The sequence below is a fragment of the Neovison vison genome, chromosome 8 (genome assembly GCF_020171115.1).
Source record: "Neovison vison isolate M4711 chromosome 8, ASM_NN_V1, whole genome shotgun sequence".
Lineage (NCBI taxonomy): Eukaryota > Metazoa > Chordata > Mammalia > Carnivora > Mustelidae > Neogale > Neogale vison.
The window spans coordinates 92,563,059-92,581,670 of record NC_058098.1 but is presented as its reverse complement, the minus strand read 5'-3'; the positions used below and the strand labels follow the sequence as shown (position 1 = coordinate 92,581,670).

General features: G+C 51.8%; 1 protein-coding gene across 20 annotated transcripts in view; it reads right to left on the bottom strand.

Moving 5' to 3' along the window:
* Positions 1–18,612, bottom strand: part of DYSF (dysferlin) — a 204,696-nt gene that overhangs the window by 3,079 nt on the left and 183,005 nt on the right. For all 20 annotated transcript variants that reach the window (XM_044261346.1, XM_044261353.1, XM_044261350.1 and 17 more), the window contains 10 exons: positions 18,390–18,560; positions 17,594–17,736; positions 15,709–15,848; positions 14,383–14,471; positions 14,023–14,118; positions 13,497–13,638; positions 9,284–9,383; positions 4,029–4,207; positions 2,455–2,564; positions 1,024–1,171 (listed from right to left, as the gene is read on the bottom strand). In XM_044261346.1, coding sequence (XP_044117281.1) covers positions 1,024–1,171; positions 2,455–2,564; positions 4,029–4,207; positions 9,284–9,383; positions 13,497–13,638; positions 14,023–14,118; positions 14,383–14,471; positions 15,709–15,848; positions 17,594–17,736; positions 18,390–18,560 — 1,318 coding nt within the window. The remainder of the gene's footprint in view (positions 1–1,023; positions 1,172–2,454; positions 2,565–4,028; positions 4,208–9,283; positions 9,384–13,496; positions 13,639–14,022; positions 14,119–14,382; positions 14,472–15,708; positions 15,849–17,593; positions 17,737–18,389; positions 18,561–18,612) is intronic.

Sequence of the window (18,612 nt, the reverse complement as noted above, 5' to 3'; positions counted from 1 at the left end):
AAACTTAAAGAACATTAAAAATCAGGAGCCAGGGGTGCCTGGGTGGCTCAGTGGGTTAAAGCCTCTGCCTTCAGCTCGGGTCATGATCCCAGCGTCCTAGGATTGAGCCCCTCATCTGGCTGTCTGCTCAGCAGGGAGCCTGCTTCCCTTCCTCTCTCTCTCTGTCTGCCTCTCTGCCTACTTGTGTTTTCTGTCAAATAAATAAATAAAATCTTTAAAAAAAAAAAAAAAAAAAAAGGAAAGAAAAATCAGGAGCCAGCCTGGGAACACTTCAAGGTCTAAAGTTCCAGAGACATGGTGGGGTGGGGGGCTGGAGCCTTGTTGCTCCCTGATGAGCTGGGAGGGTGGGGAAGCACAGACAGGGAACAGGGGCCCTGCTTCTCCTCCCCAAGAGGGGCCTAGTAGAGTTGGGGGTGCAGAATCCTTTGTTAGAGTGACCCCCGTGGCTCCTTGCTGGGCATCAGCTGGCTTCCTACCAGCACCACCTACATGCCTGGTGAGAGGTTCCTGGGTCCACCTCCTACCGTCCCACACTTTCCCCCATACCCACCCCACTGCAGAAGGCGGGACACATTCCATCAAGGTCCTCAGGCAGACACTGAGACCCTCACCCAGAGCCAGGGTCCCCCCTCCTCTGGACCTCAGCAGATGCCATTCTTATAAACAAGGGGGCCTTCCTCTCTGCTCTGCCATCCCAACCTACCCTCCCCTCGCAGACCCACTTCCACACGTTCCTTCAAGAAGGTTCCCCTGGCCACCCCTGCCCAAGAGGTCTCACCTTCTGCCAACATTGATTCCAGAGTCTGGGGACTTGCTGAGGACTTGCTATGTCCCCCCGTTGAAGGCAAACTCTCAGTACGGACACCCCACACCCCACACCCGGACGAAGGGCAGGACTTCATCCATAGAGCTGGGCCTTGTCTCCACCAGACTGGGGACTCTCCAGAGCAGGGGCTCATGTCCCTCACTGGACCAGACGCTGTTCCGAGACGGTGTGTGGACCTCGCCGTCAGGCCGACTCACCGGGAAGGAATAGAGGAAGATGCCCACGAAGAGCAGCAGGACGAAGAGAAGGATGAAGAGGATGATGGCGCACCGGAACCGCCGCCACAGGATGAACTTCATGGTCTTGTACGGAGACGTGAACCAGAGGAAGGAGGTGTCGGGGCGCCTGGAAGCGAGACCCCAGGGGTCAGCAGGGAATGCCCTACCCGGGCTGCCTTCTCCAAGTCTTGCTCCCAAACTGCCCCGGCGCTCTGCGTCTGGCCCCAGGACCTGCCCCCACCCCTGCTCCACAACCCCCGGCCCTTGCCCTCTGCCAGTCAGCCGCAGCGTGAGCCTTGCCTGTGCTGCCCTCTTCCTCTTGGGGCCGCCAACCCTCGGCACCCTCCAAGACCCAGTTCTCAGCCACCAGCCTAATCACAGACTAGAGATGGGGGAGCTGGGCAGAGGCTCGAGGAGCCACCACAGGAGGTGAGCCATGGAGGGGGCCAGCTAAGCCCAACTGCCTGCCTACACGCACAGAGCTGCTCCATGGCCAGGGAAGGATGGTGGGAAGTGAAACCAGAAAGCTGACTATGTCTTACTCACAGCCAAGAACCTCAAATCCCCTAGGTCATCTGCCAACTCAAAGAGCAAGCAGGGTGACATGTCTCAGTAATGACTGTTTTAACACCAGAGTGCCCATCACTTGGTGTCCTGGGTCTCTCTGGTCTTTGCACCCGGATCCCAGCATCCTTGGACAGGGACACCTCTCCCAGGTCTGCCAGCCCTATGGCACTGGGGACCTTGCCATGATAAAGTGGTGTCTGACCCAAGCCGGGCTGTGGGGAAGGAGCCACCAAACACAGTTCTCACCGCTGCCCCCACAGCCATCCTCCTGTATCCAGTACCTACCCTCAAGGCCTCAACATCTGCTAGACTGGTCTCTATCCTTTAGGGGTCTATGAGGTAGGGAAGACAGGGATTCAGGGATGGCCCAATTAAGGCTGGAAGGCCATTTCAAAGCCACATGGATGCCACCGGTGAGCCACGGAAGGCAGCTTGGTCAAGGTAAAAACCTTGATTGGGCTCCAGGGTTAATCAGAACAGGCGTGAGAATTCCAGCTTCGCTTTCCCAGCGGAATGACCTTACTTAACTTTGCTGACACTGTTTCCTCCTCTATAACATAGGGATCATAACAACCCAGCAAGGAAGATTCCATACCTTGCGACCGCAAGCGAGGCACACAACCAACACCTACCCAACAGCTCCTGCTTCTCGAATTAGCTGAGGGGTGTTCCCCGTCATGGTGCCTGTCACCCGCTCCTAACTTACCATGTGGCTTTGGACAAATCACATCCTCTTCTGAACCCTGTAGGGCCTCGTGACCTCTGGGTGGCTGCTCAGTGGATGCCTCCTGGACCACCCCTCCCAGTCCACTGGGCAGCAGGGGCCAAGGGCTGGGCACTAACCTTGGGTCCTCAAGCTTGGGGTTCATGTTGGGTTCATCCCGGCCCTGGCCAGCAGGCCGCTCCTCATGTTCACTCTCTGCTACGATCTCCAAGGTCATTTCCAGCTTGCCCTGAGGGGACAGAGGGGACCTGGTCAGGTGCTCAAAGGCTCTGCCTTGTGTCTTGGACTGCAATCCGGCCCCAACAGACATAAGAGCTGCTTTGTTATTATTTTTTAAAGACAAAGGGTTGTTCTGATCACAAGAGCACGACTGCTCCATTTAGAAGCTATAGAAATGTCTAAAAAGAGAGCATGAGCCATACCTCCACTATGTGGAGATGAGCACTGTTCTGGTTTTATGTACTAGAGCTATTTTCCCATATGCAGTATCTCGCTTGTGTCTGTACTGTTCTAGAGCTTGCTTCTTTCACTTAGAAATATACTATGTTTCACTACACAATTACATATTCTTTAAAGTTTGCTCTGTAAGGGCTGTAAAACGTTCTATGGGATGGCTGAGCGTAATTTATTTAGTAAACCACTTATTCGGGTTCGTTTAGGTTGTTTCCAAGTCTTTGATGTTATAAATAATGCTGCAGAAAAACACCCTAGAGCCTACATTTTTAATTGTGTCTGTTTATTTGTTTAGGAGAGATTTTAACAAGTGGGATGACAGAGTCCAAGGGCGTATTGTTAAATCACTGGCTATATATTACCAAATTGCTTCCCTAAATGGTAAAACCATGAGCCCCCCCAGCAGGCGTAAACAAGGGGTCTGCCTCTGAGTCCTCCAACAATGCGCATTTAGGGTGTTGTTGTTGTTTTTTTAAAATGTCTAATTGAAAAGGCAAAAATGTCGCATTTAAAATGATTCCTTTAATTCCTAGGGGGAATGAACCCTTTTAAATGTTTAATGGCCATTTGTACTTCTTTCATGTATTATCTATGCTGTATTATCTATGTCTTCTGCTGGTGTTTCTTTTGAGGTGCTAGTATTTCTTAATAAGTGTTAAAATTCCTTCTACAACTAGCGTATTTTATATCAAGGTCCATGTTAGGGACTGGCCAGCATCCTGAGGTTTCTCAGGGAGCTGTCCGGGATTCACTTCCTCTCCAGAGGAAGGAAGGACAGTTTTCCACCGTGTCACTCTCCACCCCTGAGCAGCCCCTCTGGGTGAGGACAGCCATGCAAGGATGGTCCCTGGAAGGATCCTGCTCCAATGGGAGAGGCACTCCCCCAGACTCCCCTGGAAACCTGGCCCAGAGGGGAGCCCAGGACACAGAACGCTTGAGGCCCAGGAGCAGAGCATAAATGACACAGGGCCTGCAAAAGCTAGGGGTATTGCTTGTGTGTGTGCTCTCTTTCTTTCTCAAGTTAATAAATAAAAATCTTTAAAATAAATAAATAAATGGGCTTCCTGGGATGGAAGCCTCAAGGAGTGGAAGGCTGGGAACTGGAAGAGAACCATGACAGTGCCTCGGAAGACAGGGAGAGGTAGGGTAAGAGAGAAGGCAGGTGCCAGGTCCATGCCCAGGGACCTCTATGGAAGAAGCTAGTCAGGCACCTGCCCCAAGCTGGAGGGAGCCCACATACCGCCAGGATCTTCTTCTCGCCCTCGTCTGCCACGCAGGGCCACCAGCCCTTCACAGTTTTCTGTTCGAAAAGGGACACGAACCACTCCGGGTGAAAAGTGTCATCCAGTTGGTCCAAAGAGCACTTCTCGGCGGTCTTGGCAGGCTTGGGCATATGGTTCAGATCCAGCTGCAAGGAGCCTGCAGGAGAGAGGGGTGTTTTGGCTGCGGGTTTCTCTGTCACTGCCAGCCTGGGGCTACCCTGGTGCTGGACAGTTTCATGAAAAACTGTCACCTCCTCTGCTTAGATCTCTGGGCTTAGCCATAGGTCCAGTCCCACAGACTCTTCACGTCCCCACCCATCACCTCTCGTTCCGCACAGCTGCCCATCCAACTCTCCACAAACCCACACGCTCAGTCAATCCAATGTTCCACAAACCCACACGCTCCGTCATATACTCATACCGGTTCACCTTTCGCAGAGCTTGCCACGCACTCAACTTCAGCTTCCGTTATACCAATCCATTCGTTCACCCATCGTCTCCATCCATCCATCCATTCATCCATTTCTTACATTGGTTTTATTGTGGCAGAATATATAAAACATAAAATTTGTCACTTTAACCATTTCTTTTAAAGATTTTATTTATTTATTTGACAGAGAGAGATTACAAGTAGGCAGAGAGGCAGGCAGAGAGAGAGAGGAGGAAGCAGGCTCCCTGCTGAGCAGAGAGCCTGATGCGGGACTCGATCCCAGGACCCTGAGATCATGACCTGAGCCAAAGGCAGCGGCCTAACCCACTGAGCCACCCAGGTGCCCACTTTAACCATTTTTAAATGCATAATCAAATGGCGCTAATTACATTAACACCATGCAACCGATCACCACTGTCTATTTCCAAAACTTTTTCATCCCCCACAACAGAAACGTTGTAGTCATTAAGCAATAACTCCCCATGCCCCCACCCTCTCCTCTCAGCCCCTGAGATACTCTAATCTCCTTTCTGTCTCTATGAATCAGCCTGTTCTAGATAGCTCACTAGGTGGCATCATAAACTATTTGTCCTTTTGTGTCTGGCGTCTTTGACGTAGAGCAGGTTCCAGATTCCTCCATGTTGAAGTATGTATTGGGGCTTCATTCCTTTTTACAGCTGAACGCTGCAGCATGGAATGGGCAGACCACATTTTGTTTATCCATTCATTTGTCGATGGGACACTTGAATTGCGTCCACCATTTGACTCATGTGAACTACGCTGCTCTGAACACTGGTGTGCAAATGTCACAGGCTCAATTTTTAATTCTTTTGGGTATGGGAATAGAATTGCTAGGTCATCCGGTAATTTCTGGGTTGGGTTTTCTGAGGACCTGCCAAACTGTTTTCCATAGCAGCTGCACCATTTTGCATTCATACCAGCATGTCTGAGGCTTCCAATCTCTCCACATCCTCTCCAGCACTTGTTGTTTTCCATTTTCCACTTTTTTTTTTTTTTTAGAGCCATCCTAGTAAATGTGAAGTTGTATCTCGCTGTGGCTCATCTAGCCATTTTTTCATCTGCCCACCCATAGTTCTCCATGCAACCATCTTCCTGTACTATTTATCTACTCAGCTGTTTTATCCATCATCTCCCTGTATAGCTCCATCTACATGACTGAACCATATGACAATGGTATTCAGCTACCTCTGACCTCTAAAAACAGCATTTCATGTGGTTTCACCTAATCCAATCACAACAACACCATGAAGTCAACGGGATTGGAGCATAAATTGCTGAAGGGATTAAGTGAGAGAGATAAATCTAAAAAATGTTTTCTGAGGGCAAATTAAGGAATTTTTGAATACCATGCAAAAGAAATTGGATTTTTTTTTCCGTGTGGAATGCTCAGTTACTATAAGTCTCTACCAGTGGGATCTATTTTTCTAGTTTTCTTTCTTTCCACTCATCTACTTATTCCCTCACCTACTGTGAGGGAATAAGCTCACAGCTCATCTGCTGTGATCTCTCTCCATCCCTCCACAGCCACCATTTGTTGAGAACTACATCTGTCCACTAATCGGGCTATTATTGTATACATCCACTTGTTCAATTCTGTATGAACATTCATGGGTCTATCCACGCCCATGTGTCTCTCCATCCCTCCAATACGGATGAATGCTTATTTTCCATTTTAAATGCAGTCTAGGGGTGCCTGGGTGGCTCAGTGGGTTAAAGCCTCTGCCTTCAGCTCAGGTCATGATCTCAGGGTCCTGGGATCGAGCCCCGCCTCGGGCTCTCTGCTCAGCAGGGAGCCTGCTTCCCTTCCTCTCTCTGCCTGCCTCTCTACCTACTTGTGATCTCTCTCTATCAAATAAATAAATAAAAATCTTTATTAAAAAAATAAATAAATAAAAAATAAATGCAGTCTAATGTAACATTAAGAAAAATCAGGATACCATACGTGTGTGTGTGTGCACGCGCGCACGTGTGTGTATACAGAAAATTATCCCAGTATGATCTCATAAAAGACAATAAGGAAACATCATATAATCTTTGGATTGGCAAGTTGATAGATCTTAGCTATTACTTTTTTTTAAGTAATAAATATTTTTAAAAAGCAAAATACATAATTAGAAACACATTATGAAGGAGAAAAAAGAAAACTTCTGAAGTTAAAAGTAGTTTTAATTGCTTTATTTTAATTTTAAAAAAAAAAACAAAAGATGAGCCCATTTTTATTTTGAACCATTTTCTCATTCAGTAAATATGCAGCTTTCTTTGTTTTTCTTTTTAAAATTAATCTTCTGAAGTCTCACCTCATAAAGAAAAGGTTGACAGAATTATGCCAAAAAAAGCTGTTAAGTTTGTAAGCAAAAAAAGACTTATAAAAAAATTAAAAAGGAGTTGAAAAAAGGGGAGGAATTATTCATAATGTGTCCTTACTATGCAAAGAGCTCTGAAAATCAAAAATCAAAGATGGGGCACCTGGGTCCCTCAGGGGATTAAGCCTCTGCCTTTGGCAGGTCATGATCTCAGGGTGCTAGGATTGAGCCCCACATCATCATCAGGCTCTCTGCTCAGCAGGGAGCCTGCTTCCCGCCCCCCCCTCGCCTGCCTGTCTGCCTATTGTGATCTCTGTCAAATAAATAAATAAAATCTTTGAAAAAAAATCAAAGACGAACAAGATGAACAAGACCATGAAAATAAAATCCCACCAATAATGTGGAAATAAGTATATTTTCCAAGTTCTACCTCACAAGTAATGAAGAGATGCTAACAAAAATTAAAATGACGTGTCAGGCAATTAAAAAAAAAAAGATACACTGGTAACAAAAGTGATATGAAAAGGGCACAGGTAGGAATAAAATGTAAATGTGAAAATGTAAAACCTTTATAGAGAACAACTGAACAAAATAGTTCCAAAACCACAAAAATGTACAATGACTCTAAAGATCTACTTACAGTTCAGGAAAAAAAGATATACACAAAGTGTTTAGAGATGTGTGCCCAAGGGTATAGCTCACATCGGAAGACCCAAAGACGAGCTAAGGCCCCACCAAGAGAAGTTGAGTTAGACAGAAGAGGACCCAGCAACAGGCAGGAATTAAGTATGATGATGCAGATATAAATGTGGGCAGGTAACTAGCAACAGAAAGGATGTGCTTGAAACTAAGTTTTTCCCCAAAACCAGGATATAAAACATATGTGTGACTAAAGCTACTTTTGCTATATATATGCCATATATGCATATATGTGTTTGCATATATAGGAAATCATATAAGGGAACATAGGTGTGGAGGTCATCTCTGGCTAGTAAAATTTTAATACATAAGCAAAGTGAGGCATTGTTGATCTGTATTTTCCAATTTTCTACAGGAATTATGTGTTGCAGGAGAATCAGAAAAATAAAAGTCCAATGGGATGTCATGATTTCCGACAGCCTGAATCTTTTCCAGGGACGGCCGCTGAGTGTGGGGGAGCAGGCGGAGAGCGGCAAAGGGGAGGGAGACAGAAGAGCAGGCGGCCTTCCTCCTCACCCCTGCTGGAGCTGCTCCTCAGAGCGCCCCTTCAGGGGCCCAAGGACTCTGCAAAGACCAGCTCACCTTTCTGCAAAGCTGGCCAAGAAGGGCTCCAGTGACCCATCCAGAGCCACCCTACTCCCAAGTAGCAGAGTTGGCCAGAATCCGGACTCCTGACTCCCCACGCTGCCTTTCTCGCAAGGTCCACTTTCTTTTAATTGAATGAAAACTCCCATCCCATAAAACATACCAATTTGACCGTTTTAACGTATAAAACTGAGTGGCTTTTAATATGTTCAGGGCTGTGCCAGCACCCATTCTATCTAACTCCAGAACATCGTCATCACTCCCAAAAGAAGCCCCATGCCCATTAGCAGTCACTTTCCTTCCCCGCCTCCCAACGCCTGGCAACTGCCAGGCTACTTTCTGTCTCTGGACTGGCCTGCTGTGGACAATTCGTGTGAATGGAAGCGTACAATCTTAGTCCTTTTGCAACTGGCTTCCTTCACTTGGCACGTTTTCAAGGTGCTTCCAGGTTATAGCAAGGATCCTTCCTTCCTTTCTTTCTGTCGCTGCATAATATCCATTCGTACGCTAGACCACACTTCCAGGGAACACTTAGAGCTGTGACAAGGCTGTTACTCACAGTCCCACCTGCCTGCTCCATACAGCCATCCTCCCCACCCCCCATCTCACCCCATCTCTACCACATCCTCTACCCAGCCCTCCCTGCTCCCAGCTCGGGTTTCTGCATACTTCTCCCCCACCAGATTCCTGCCTGGGGGCCCAGAGGCTGGAGCCACAGTGGCTTGTTCACTCATCACTTGGGCACAAGTGTGAGGACTGACGAGAGCGCCTCACTTACCGGGCCCGGCTGCCCAGTCTAGAAAGGGGTGTGTAGAGCTGGGGGCACCCCGTCAAGGGTGAGACCAGAGGGTCGGTGACAGCCGGCTCATGCCTGCCCTGCCTTTGACCTGCGCTTTCCTCTCTTCTGTACCTGACTCCTACCATCCACGCAGCCTGGGTTCCATGCCACCTCTGCTGACAGGCCCTCAGGCACTCCTCTGTGTTCCAGACTGTCCTCAGCACCAGGGAGCAATGACCCTGAGCTCCCTGAGGACAGAAAGTAGGACCATTCCTCCTTCCAGCCTTCCCAAGAATGGCACATGCACGTGCGTGCGCGCACACACACACACACACACACACACACACACGGCGAGGGGGAGGGATTCTGGGTCAACTCCCAGTGTGCAGAATGGTACGGACAGGAAATGGTGCTCACCCAGAAAGTCGTCAAAGGAGAACTTGTCATTGTCCCAGATCTGAAATACCACTTGGGCTGGGATTTTGCTCTCAGTCTTGTCCAACCTCCAAAAAGCATCCTGGCCCAGAATAAGAAGCAGGAAAGCAAGATTAGAGAGAAAGAGTGGTTCCTGCCAGCTTAGACGGCTGCCCAGAAGAGGCAATGAATGGGACATCTCTTAGGGACTTGCCAGTGCCAGGTCTTGGCGGGGAGATTACTAAGATGCCAGCGGACAGTGTTCAAGGACCCAGGAAGGAACCATGCAGGCTGACTTCACATGACACAGCTCCTTGAAGCCTCCCAGTGCAGTAGGCAGAACTTTCATTCCCATTTTACAGATGATGAAGCAGAGACTTGGAAACGTTAAGAATTTGCCCAAGGTCTGACAGCTAATAATAATAATATTAATCTGCACTTCTTATGTTCTAGCCCTTTGCCACTCTGAGCTCATTTATCCTTCCAACAACCTATAATGGAGAGGTTATCCTTACAGCTGAGGAAACCAGAGCAAGGAACTTGTCTGAGTCACACTGCTGAGAAGTGGGGTTCAAACCCAGACAGGTAATCCAGAGTCCTGTTCTCACCTCCAAATCCTGCTTTGCCCCTGTGCTATTACAGGGGAATGGGTATGCCTGCTGGGAAGCTGAGGGCCTCCATGCCACCCTAGCTATCACTGGAAGGATCCCCCTGACACACTGTTTTAAGGAGCTGACACTGGGCGACAGTCACCCCAGCTCCTCCCTGACCACAGCAAGCCACCCCATCCTTCTTTCCAAGAACTTGCCCTGGGGCAAATCAAAAGCCCCCAGTGCTAGAAAGTTCTCCAGTCTTTTGTTTTCCCTACCCCACCCCCGGCCCCAAGACCACTCTGCCTGGGCCAGCATTATTGCAGGCTTTGTCCCCCAGAGGCTTATAGAGGCTGAAGGAGAAGGAAAACCATGCTGAGACCTGGGTTCCCTCCTGAATCCAGCCACACTCAACCCAAAGGACTGTCCCTGTGGCTTTCCCACTCATGCTTATTCCCTGTCCTCTTGCTGTAGGCTTTCCTGAGGGAGTGGCAAGGACAGGAACCATTGTGACGATCCTGCAGACACCGGGGGCCAAAACCCGAGTGTTACCCAGTCACTGCAGGGGCATGGACCCAGTCTCGGGGGACAGACTCTACGGGGAGTCTGGGAGAACTGCTGGTCACAGAGGGTTTGCCTCCCCCTGGGTGCCCTGTACCCACAGCCTGACTGCCCAACCGGGGCTGTGCGGGTATCCCACAGACCCACAGAGCTCCCAGACCAAAACCCCCATTCTGTGAGGAACAGGCACCTTGCAAATCACACCACTGCATCCTGGACCACTGCCTGATTTGGCGAGGGGCTTGGGCCCCCAGCTGGCCCCCGTCTGGTGCCTCCCCTCTTCCGGGCCCCAGCCCTCCTGCAGGTGCCTCCCTTCTCTGGCGAGGCTTTTATGGCCAGCTCCGCGGGCCTGCCTGCACAGGCCGCCAGCATCCTCCATTCCTCTGGCCGGCCTGGTTTATGGGCTCAGTAATGAGCCAGAGGTTCAAACGGCCCCTGGTGGGAGCAGCTGGGCCGGGGCTCCAGCCTGGGGAACGGCCCCCCAGGTCCCAGGCGCTCATTACGCTCCCGGTCTGGGCCCTTTTACTAGCTGTTTATTTGCAGGGTGGGTGCCTGACGCGCAGGCAGGCCCCAGTGGGTGTGCTGGGCTCCAGGTGGGGAGCCAGGCCAGGGCAAGCAGCGGAGGTTCAAAGCAGCCGGATGAAAGGAGACCCTTGTGCTTTATGACAGTCTCGTCTGGTTAATGGGGTCCCTGGAGGGCCTGCCTGCCAGAGGCCCCGAACCCCTCAGCAGAAGGCTGGCTCTGCGGCAGGACTGGGGAGCCCAGATGCTGTGAGGGACCCCCACACCATCCCACTCCCAGGATCGGGCCTTTGAAGCCCAGACTAGCTCATTGGTGCCCCACTGTGGGTACAGATCCACCTGCCTCCTGGGCCCCTTCTCCCACAGAGGGACACACTGGTTCTTCCCTGGTCCAGCCAGACCCTCCCTCACTCTCCTGGTGGACTTCAGAGCCTCCACCTCCTCTCTGGGCCTCCTCCACCCCTCCCTTCAGCTACTGTCTCCCCACCAAATTCCATCCCCCCCCCCCCCGCCGGGGGGACCTCTTCTGGACTCCCTGACACCTCTTCCTTCTCTCCACCTGGCAGCCTTGCTGGGCTTCTCCTTCTTCCAGGGCTAGCCCCAGCCCCATGGGCTATGCCACAGTGGGTCAGCCCGATTCTTTTCTTTCTTGCCAGTGCTTAGGACAGAGAGATGGGACTCTTGCACTGACAGAATGGAACCCCCTCAAATTCTTCCCCAGCAGATTCAGCTGGGCCCTCAGCCCTTCCAGCATCTCAGCAGACCTTAGCATCACAATTAGCTTTCTTTCCCTCTCCCTGTTCTTTTCTCTCCTGCCCTCTCCCTCTTCGCTCCCTTGCCCAGCACAGCGGCTGGTCTCAGGTCACCTGCCACAGGGCCAAGAGATACTCTTTTCCTGCTTTGTAGAAAAAACGGAGCTTCCTGGACCTCCTCGCCCACATCTCCACCTGTCACAGTGAAGGGGGTAGTCCCGCCTCCCACTTAAGCGGGCCACTCGGCATCTCTCAGCCTCAGTTTCCCCTCAGTACCTAGGCCCTAGCCCGGCAGGCCAAGTGCCGGAGACAGGATGTCTGAGCCCTTGGGGGCCCGTTCACGGCCTTCACCCCACTTCTGCCCATAGCAAAGAAAGGCAGTGTGGGTTTGATCTGGAACCCTTCCCCCAACAAATGCAACATTGGCTTTGTTATAGAAACAACTTGTGATAGACAAATACCTTGAGCAAAGGCAAACAAGATGAAACCTACAAAGAGGGTAGGCTTTCCTTGACTGCTTGGAACCCAAGGCTGTTGTTAAATTCTGCCTTCTCCAATGCATTACGCAGCAATCCCTGGGTGAAAGCATTCACATAACCTCGTTTAACCCTATTTTCTTTTGTTTGATGGTTTCAGAATGTTCACTGGAACATTCCGGTTTCTCTAACATGCAGAGGAGCCTGTGTGTTGGGCTGGGCAAGGGTCATGAGGAAAGGATGAAGGGAAGAGAGCCAAGAAGACCTCAGCAGTGCCCAGAAAGTACGTTCTATATTCCCTTCCTGAAGCCACTCAACCGTTCGGGAAGGAGGCGTCACGGAAGCTTGGTGGCTTGAAGCATTGTGCACCCTCAGGAAGGAAATCGGACCAGCAGAACTGAAATGCCAGAGAGTCATTCCCTTTGTCCAGCAGAGAGCACCTTGAGGCAGATGGGTTCTGGGTAGGATGCAGGGGATCAAAGCTCTAATGGAGGTACTCTCTGCCTCCAGCCAGCCCAGCTCTGGAGCCTCCCTGAGCTCTGCGGGCTCTCCCCAAGGGCAGGTGCGACACCACCAAGAGGGAGGCTGCCTGCCTTGGACTCTGCCTATCGCAGAAGAAAAGAATTTACCATCCAGATGAGACCTCAAGGAGGAGCTGCTAAGACACAGAGAGCTGAGGTCCCAGGACCCCACTCTGTCCTCTGGCTGATGCACCAGGTCCCCCAGGGGCCTGCACCTTGCAGTGAGGTCAGGGAGGAAGGAGGGCAATGGCTTCCAGCCTGGAAAGCCTGAGCTGCAACCAATAAGTGTCCAGCTTGGGCAGTGACCATAGGCACCAGACACAGAAATGTGGGGAGAGACATGATGGGAGGGACTTAGCTAAGCAACCCCAATCCTGTGGACAATCCATCCACAGGTGAGGCCAGCCCCCAGGGAAGCTCTCCCTCTGGGGACTGACCTCACTGCCCCTTCCATAGCCATGCTGGGTATCCCTAGGAACGTTTTCTCGTTCTGCCCCGTGACCCTTCCTGCCATTTGGTTCATCTGGGGTCAGGAGGAAGGCAGTAGTTTCAGGAGCTGGACCAGTATAGATGGTGGTGGTGGCATGAGTGTGGGGGTGACTGGGGGGGTAGCAGTGCCAATGATGGCAGCCATGGTAGAGGTGGCAGAAGTGGGGGCAGGGAGACAGGTAACGGGGCTACAGCCATGGGGATTCCAACATCCAGGGGTGCTGGTGAGGGGTGACAATGGCAGGATGGTGACACCCACAACAGAAAGCCCTGGGAGCAGGCCACTGGGGATGGCACGCACTCACCTTCTTAGAGACGGTGCAGACTTGCTCTGCAGGCAGATAGTCAAAGGGGAAAATGAACCTCCAGTTAAAGTTGCCTTCGCCGCCCAGGGACCGATAATGTACATCTGTTTTCTGCTTGTGCTCTTCAAAGCCAACCATCCAACTAGACAACAGATTAGAGAACACATCTAATTAAGGTCTCCTCCACAAGATGTATCCCCCCCACTGAGGCAGATGAGGAATTAAGAAGGTAAATGAACTCAGTAAAGGATAAAGCAAGAACAATTCGCAGAAATCTCTATGAAGTACCAAATGTGCCATTAATTTTAAAACATCTAACTTCCCTTCTTGAGGGACAACCTCAAACCTTCTAAGTTCAACCCAAAGATTATTGGGGAAGAAATCCGGTGGGAGGACTCACCAAAAGCCCTCCTTCTTTCTTGTTCCCTCCCTTCCCTACGGCTGGAGCTCCCTCTTTCCACCACCCCAGCAGGACTGGGGCAACACCATGGGGCTGCGACAGGTGAGAAGGCCAATGCCTCCCTACCCTTTCACATAAATATCACTCATCTTCTCCCCTGTGATGCTGAGGTCATCCAGGATCACGTCCTTTGTGTTCCAGATAATACACCGCAGGAAAAACCTGTGCAGAAGAAGGGCTCAAGTCCACATGAATGTCCCAGCAAAGGGTGGGCCATCCTTGGCTGAGAAGCTGAGAGGCCGGCTCCCCCAACCAGACCCTAATGCTTGCCTGCTGGGCCCTTAGCCAGGCCCACATGAGAGTGATGCCCTGTGACCTGAGTGGCCCAACACGCCACCTAAGAGTGACCTCCGGGTCCCACCCACAGCAACTGGCCACCCTCCCGCCACTCTACTCAGCTCCCAGCCTCTGGCTGGGGAAAGTCACCTTCTGGCTCTCCGTGGGGTGATGTTGAAGGGAGGTCCAGGCCGCCCCAGGGCCTTAGGAAATAGGTCGATCCACATCTGTAGCTTTCCCTGGGGAGACATAACCCTGTTCTCACTCCACCTCTTTCATTCCACCAACAGCTACTAACCCCCGGCTCTGTGCCACACAAGTGGGGCCCAGGACGAAGAACACCTAGGCCCTGCCCCAGGGAGGCTCCCCCTGCCCCCCTGCCCCAGAAAGAAGGTACCTAGAGACTACAGGCCTGACTGCAGCCATGAGCCCACGCCCCACAGGCTGATGACTCGGGCCCTGAGGTAGGGGTCAGGGCAAACCTCCCAGGGATGATGATATTTGAGCTGAGTCTCAGTGTGCCAGGCGGACAAGGGGACAAGGGCATTTCCCACTGAGGGAATGACACACTTAAGGGTTTGGGAGGGTCAGAGAACACGTTTAGTCAGAGGAGTTTCAGAGGATTTCCACACGACAGGAAAGCACTCCACCTGTCACCCCTCGGCTCCCTCCCTCTCTGCAAGCTGGCTACTCTGTCCCCATCTCCCAGAGAAAGAGCAGGGACTGAGGTAACTTCTCCAGGGCATGTAGCTGGAGACTGAAAGTTCACAACACCTGCTATGACTCTCAGGGGAGCTGGCAGCCACCCACCAAGGGCAAAAGAGCTCAGTTCCAAACAGCAGAGACCATGGACCCTGCATGTTTACAAAGGCCCCTTCATTGCCGCCTCAGCCCTTCTCTGCCTATCGCCTTTTCTTTCCTCCTCCTCTAAAACCCAGCCCTAAGCTCACCTCCTCCAGGAAGCCTCCTGGTCTCAGTCCTGGGCTAGCTGTCCCTCTGCTCACCCTCCCTCTGCCTGGAGGATGCCCTTGGCCTTCCGGGTGACCCCTCTCAGTGACAGCTCTGCCATTCTGTCACAGGGTGCCAGTTACCCTATCTGGATTCCTCACCACAGCCCAGACCCATGCCAGCCATCTGGACGTCGCTGACGGATAGAAGGAGGGCATCCTGAGGCCAGGCTGAAACGGTGAGCCTTCTGAATGACTCATGGGAAGCCAGAGGTCTATCCACGGGTATAGAGGAGGTGGCTTGGGGTCATTTCCCATGTCCTGAGGGCCGCAGGATGCCCAGGAAGGCAGGACCAAGGGGTCCTCTTGTAGACCAACACTGATCACTGCTCAGACTGTGAGAAAACATGTCAAGGAGGGACTGGCCAAATCCTGAGCTCCCCACAGGTGCCCCTGAGATATCCATGTTGTCCTTGGAGCAGGGCCAGCTGGGGGTCAGGGCTTAGGGGCGCAAGGGTCCATGTCCTACCTGCTCAATGTCTGGCTGCAGGGGGCTGTACAGGGGCCGGGATTCCACATGCTCGGGGACAAGGCCCAGCTGCCGGAGGATGTACAAGGCCAGACGCTCTTCCACTGGGCCCAGGTGTGGGTTCAGGACCCTGCCACCTTCTGCTCCAGAGAGAAGATTAAAAAGTTGCTGGGGCTGAGTGAGCAAGGGATGGTAGGGCTGCCTAGAGGCCTCAGGAAGCTCTACCTGCCCACACCCTCACCCCCAAGCAAGACACACTTCTGACCCGCAGGTCTCACTCTCTGCACTGGAAGTCTCACAATCCATTAGCTCCAGCTTTAAAGTCCAGATATGTCTTTGCCATCATTTCTACCATGCCTCTTCTACAAAGCTCTTCCTCTTTTCCACCAAATCTCACCCCTTCCAGGAAGCCCTCCCTGACTGCTCCGAATTCTGAGCCTCAGCAACCCCTACTCCCAGATGGGCATCTAAGTGCTTTTAGTACTACTGTTCTCCTGGTCACACAATCTGCTCTATTAGGAGCAACAGCTAAAATAATAACAATCACCGCAAACATTTATAAAGCAGAAAGCAGGCACTGGGCTTCATAAATCTTAACAGGTTCTATCCTCATAGTGATGCTGGAAGGTAAGTGTTATGATCATGCCCATTTCACAGATGACAGAAATGAAGCACAGAGCAGTGACACCGTTGGTCAGGAGGGCAGCTGAGATGACACCCTTATTTAGGAAAGGCTTGGGCCTGGCCATGAACACCCTTTCCTTCTGCCTTGTGCGGCCCAGGGACAGCTCCTACGTGCCCCAGAGTGGGTCAAGGACTGCTGCTGTGGATGGGATGAGGACACAGGTGTGGTTCTGACCCAGACAAGCCTGGCCAACCAGGAACCACAGGAACCTGAAGCCTCCATGACAGAAACACTGGGACAAGGAGCATCCATGTGTGTCCAAATGCACAAGGACTTACACAGGTATGTGCACTCAGGTGTGCCCAAGTTCAAGAGTACAGATTTTCGTGCCCATACACACACACATTGATCTATCAAACCTGCTCTGCCCACTCTAGCAGGTTGCACAAAGGAAGCAACATATTGTAGCAGGACCCCTGGCCAGGAGTTTGGTTCAGCCCCTAACCACCTGCATGACTTTGGGCAGGTCATTAGCTACACTTGGCCTCCATGGCCTCATCTGCAAAAACAGGCAGATGCCAGACCTCACCATCAATAGCTTCAGGCTTTCGTTTTTTATGAACATATGACCGTGAACCCTGGTCCCCATGCTACAGTGGCTCACAGACCAGCAGAAAGAGTTGGAAATGCAGAAGGACGACGAGAGGGTTGGGGGTGGGGAATCAGAGCCACCATCCCCTTGCATAACCTTGGCACCAGCTCTTACATCAAACAGCTTTGAGACCAGCCGGAAGTGAGCACCCCCTCTCAACGTCCCCTGCCTGACCTATAAGCAACTCCAACAGCTCCTGGGAGACAGTGTAGGCCCGTGGACATCTGAGACACACGGGGGCCATGCATGCTGCAGAATTCTCAGTAGGAGCACTGGGCAGTTTCAGGGGCAAGGATGGAGGCCACAGGGCTTCCTGCCTGCCCTGTGGATGCTCTGGGTACAGGACCTAGGAGTCACCAGCCGGGGAGTGGGAGGATAAGGAGAGGTGCTCAGAAGATACCTGGAAGGCCAAGCTGGAAAGCTAGTGCAATTCAAGCAGAAAACATTCTCAGAGGTCATTTGGACCCCAAATTCCAATTAAACTCTGACCCCCCAAAAAGCCAGAGGTAAGCTGATCTAACCAGGACCCTGACCTTGGCTTCATACTCACCCCTGACCCCTGAAGTCAAGGGAGAGCCCACTGGTTCTGGGGTCGCATGCCTGCTCACCTGTTTCTTCAATGGTATATTCTTTATCCTGAAAGAGCACGCGGTCCGTGAGGTACACGGGAGCCTTGAGTCTGCGCTGCTGGCAGAAGAGTTGGAGGAGCTGGGACGGGCGGAGCTGGTCCCTCCATTGGTTGGGTCCGGAGCTGAGGCCCAAACACAAGGCAAAGAAGAGACCATCTAGGCACCACCAGGGCCGAGGGGTTCGCAGGAGCCCATGTACCCATCCATGCAGCCCCCCACCCTTCACTTTTACAGTGGGTGCCCTCACTCACTGTGACTGGGGGTCACACCTGACCCACAGGGAAACTGAGGCCCAGAGATGACAGGACTTGTTTAAATAAATACTGAGTTGGAACCTGAACATTCTCAGTTTCCACATTGGGAGAATCAGACCCAGATGAGACCCAAATTGGCAAGAAGGGAGTAGGGACTGTCCACACATGAGTTCACCTGACACAGAGCCCCATAGGCTCCACTGGGGGCCATGTGACCTATTATCTTTCCCTCCTTCCTCATTCTTCCCTCTACCGGGGCTTGGTGGTGTCTTAAGGAGAACTGGGTTATAACAACATGATGAAGAGCAAGGTCCTTAGAGTCAGATGAATAGGTTCAAATCTGAATCTGAATTACAAACCATAACATCTCTGGTCCTCAGTCTCCACATCTGTACAGTGGGGACAAGAGCCTAGTTGCGTTGAAGGAGAGAACACCTATCAAGTGCTAAGCACAGGTCGGGCACACAGCAAGTGCTCAGGACTCAGGGGGACAGAAGAGCAACGAGCCCCCGTGCACCTACACACAGTAGGTCTGGGGGAGTCCACAGCGAGCCCCAAATTTGGACAGCAGCCTATTTTCCAGGTCGATGACTGTCTCCCCGATCTTTTCATCTTTGGAGAGGAGGTCATAGTCGTAGAGCGTGATCTTCAGGTCCTTCTCCAGAGGCAGAGTGCAAGTCAGCTCGAACATCCTGCAGGGGGGCCCAGGGCAGAGGTCAGGGTGCTGCAGACTCCCTGATGTTG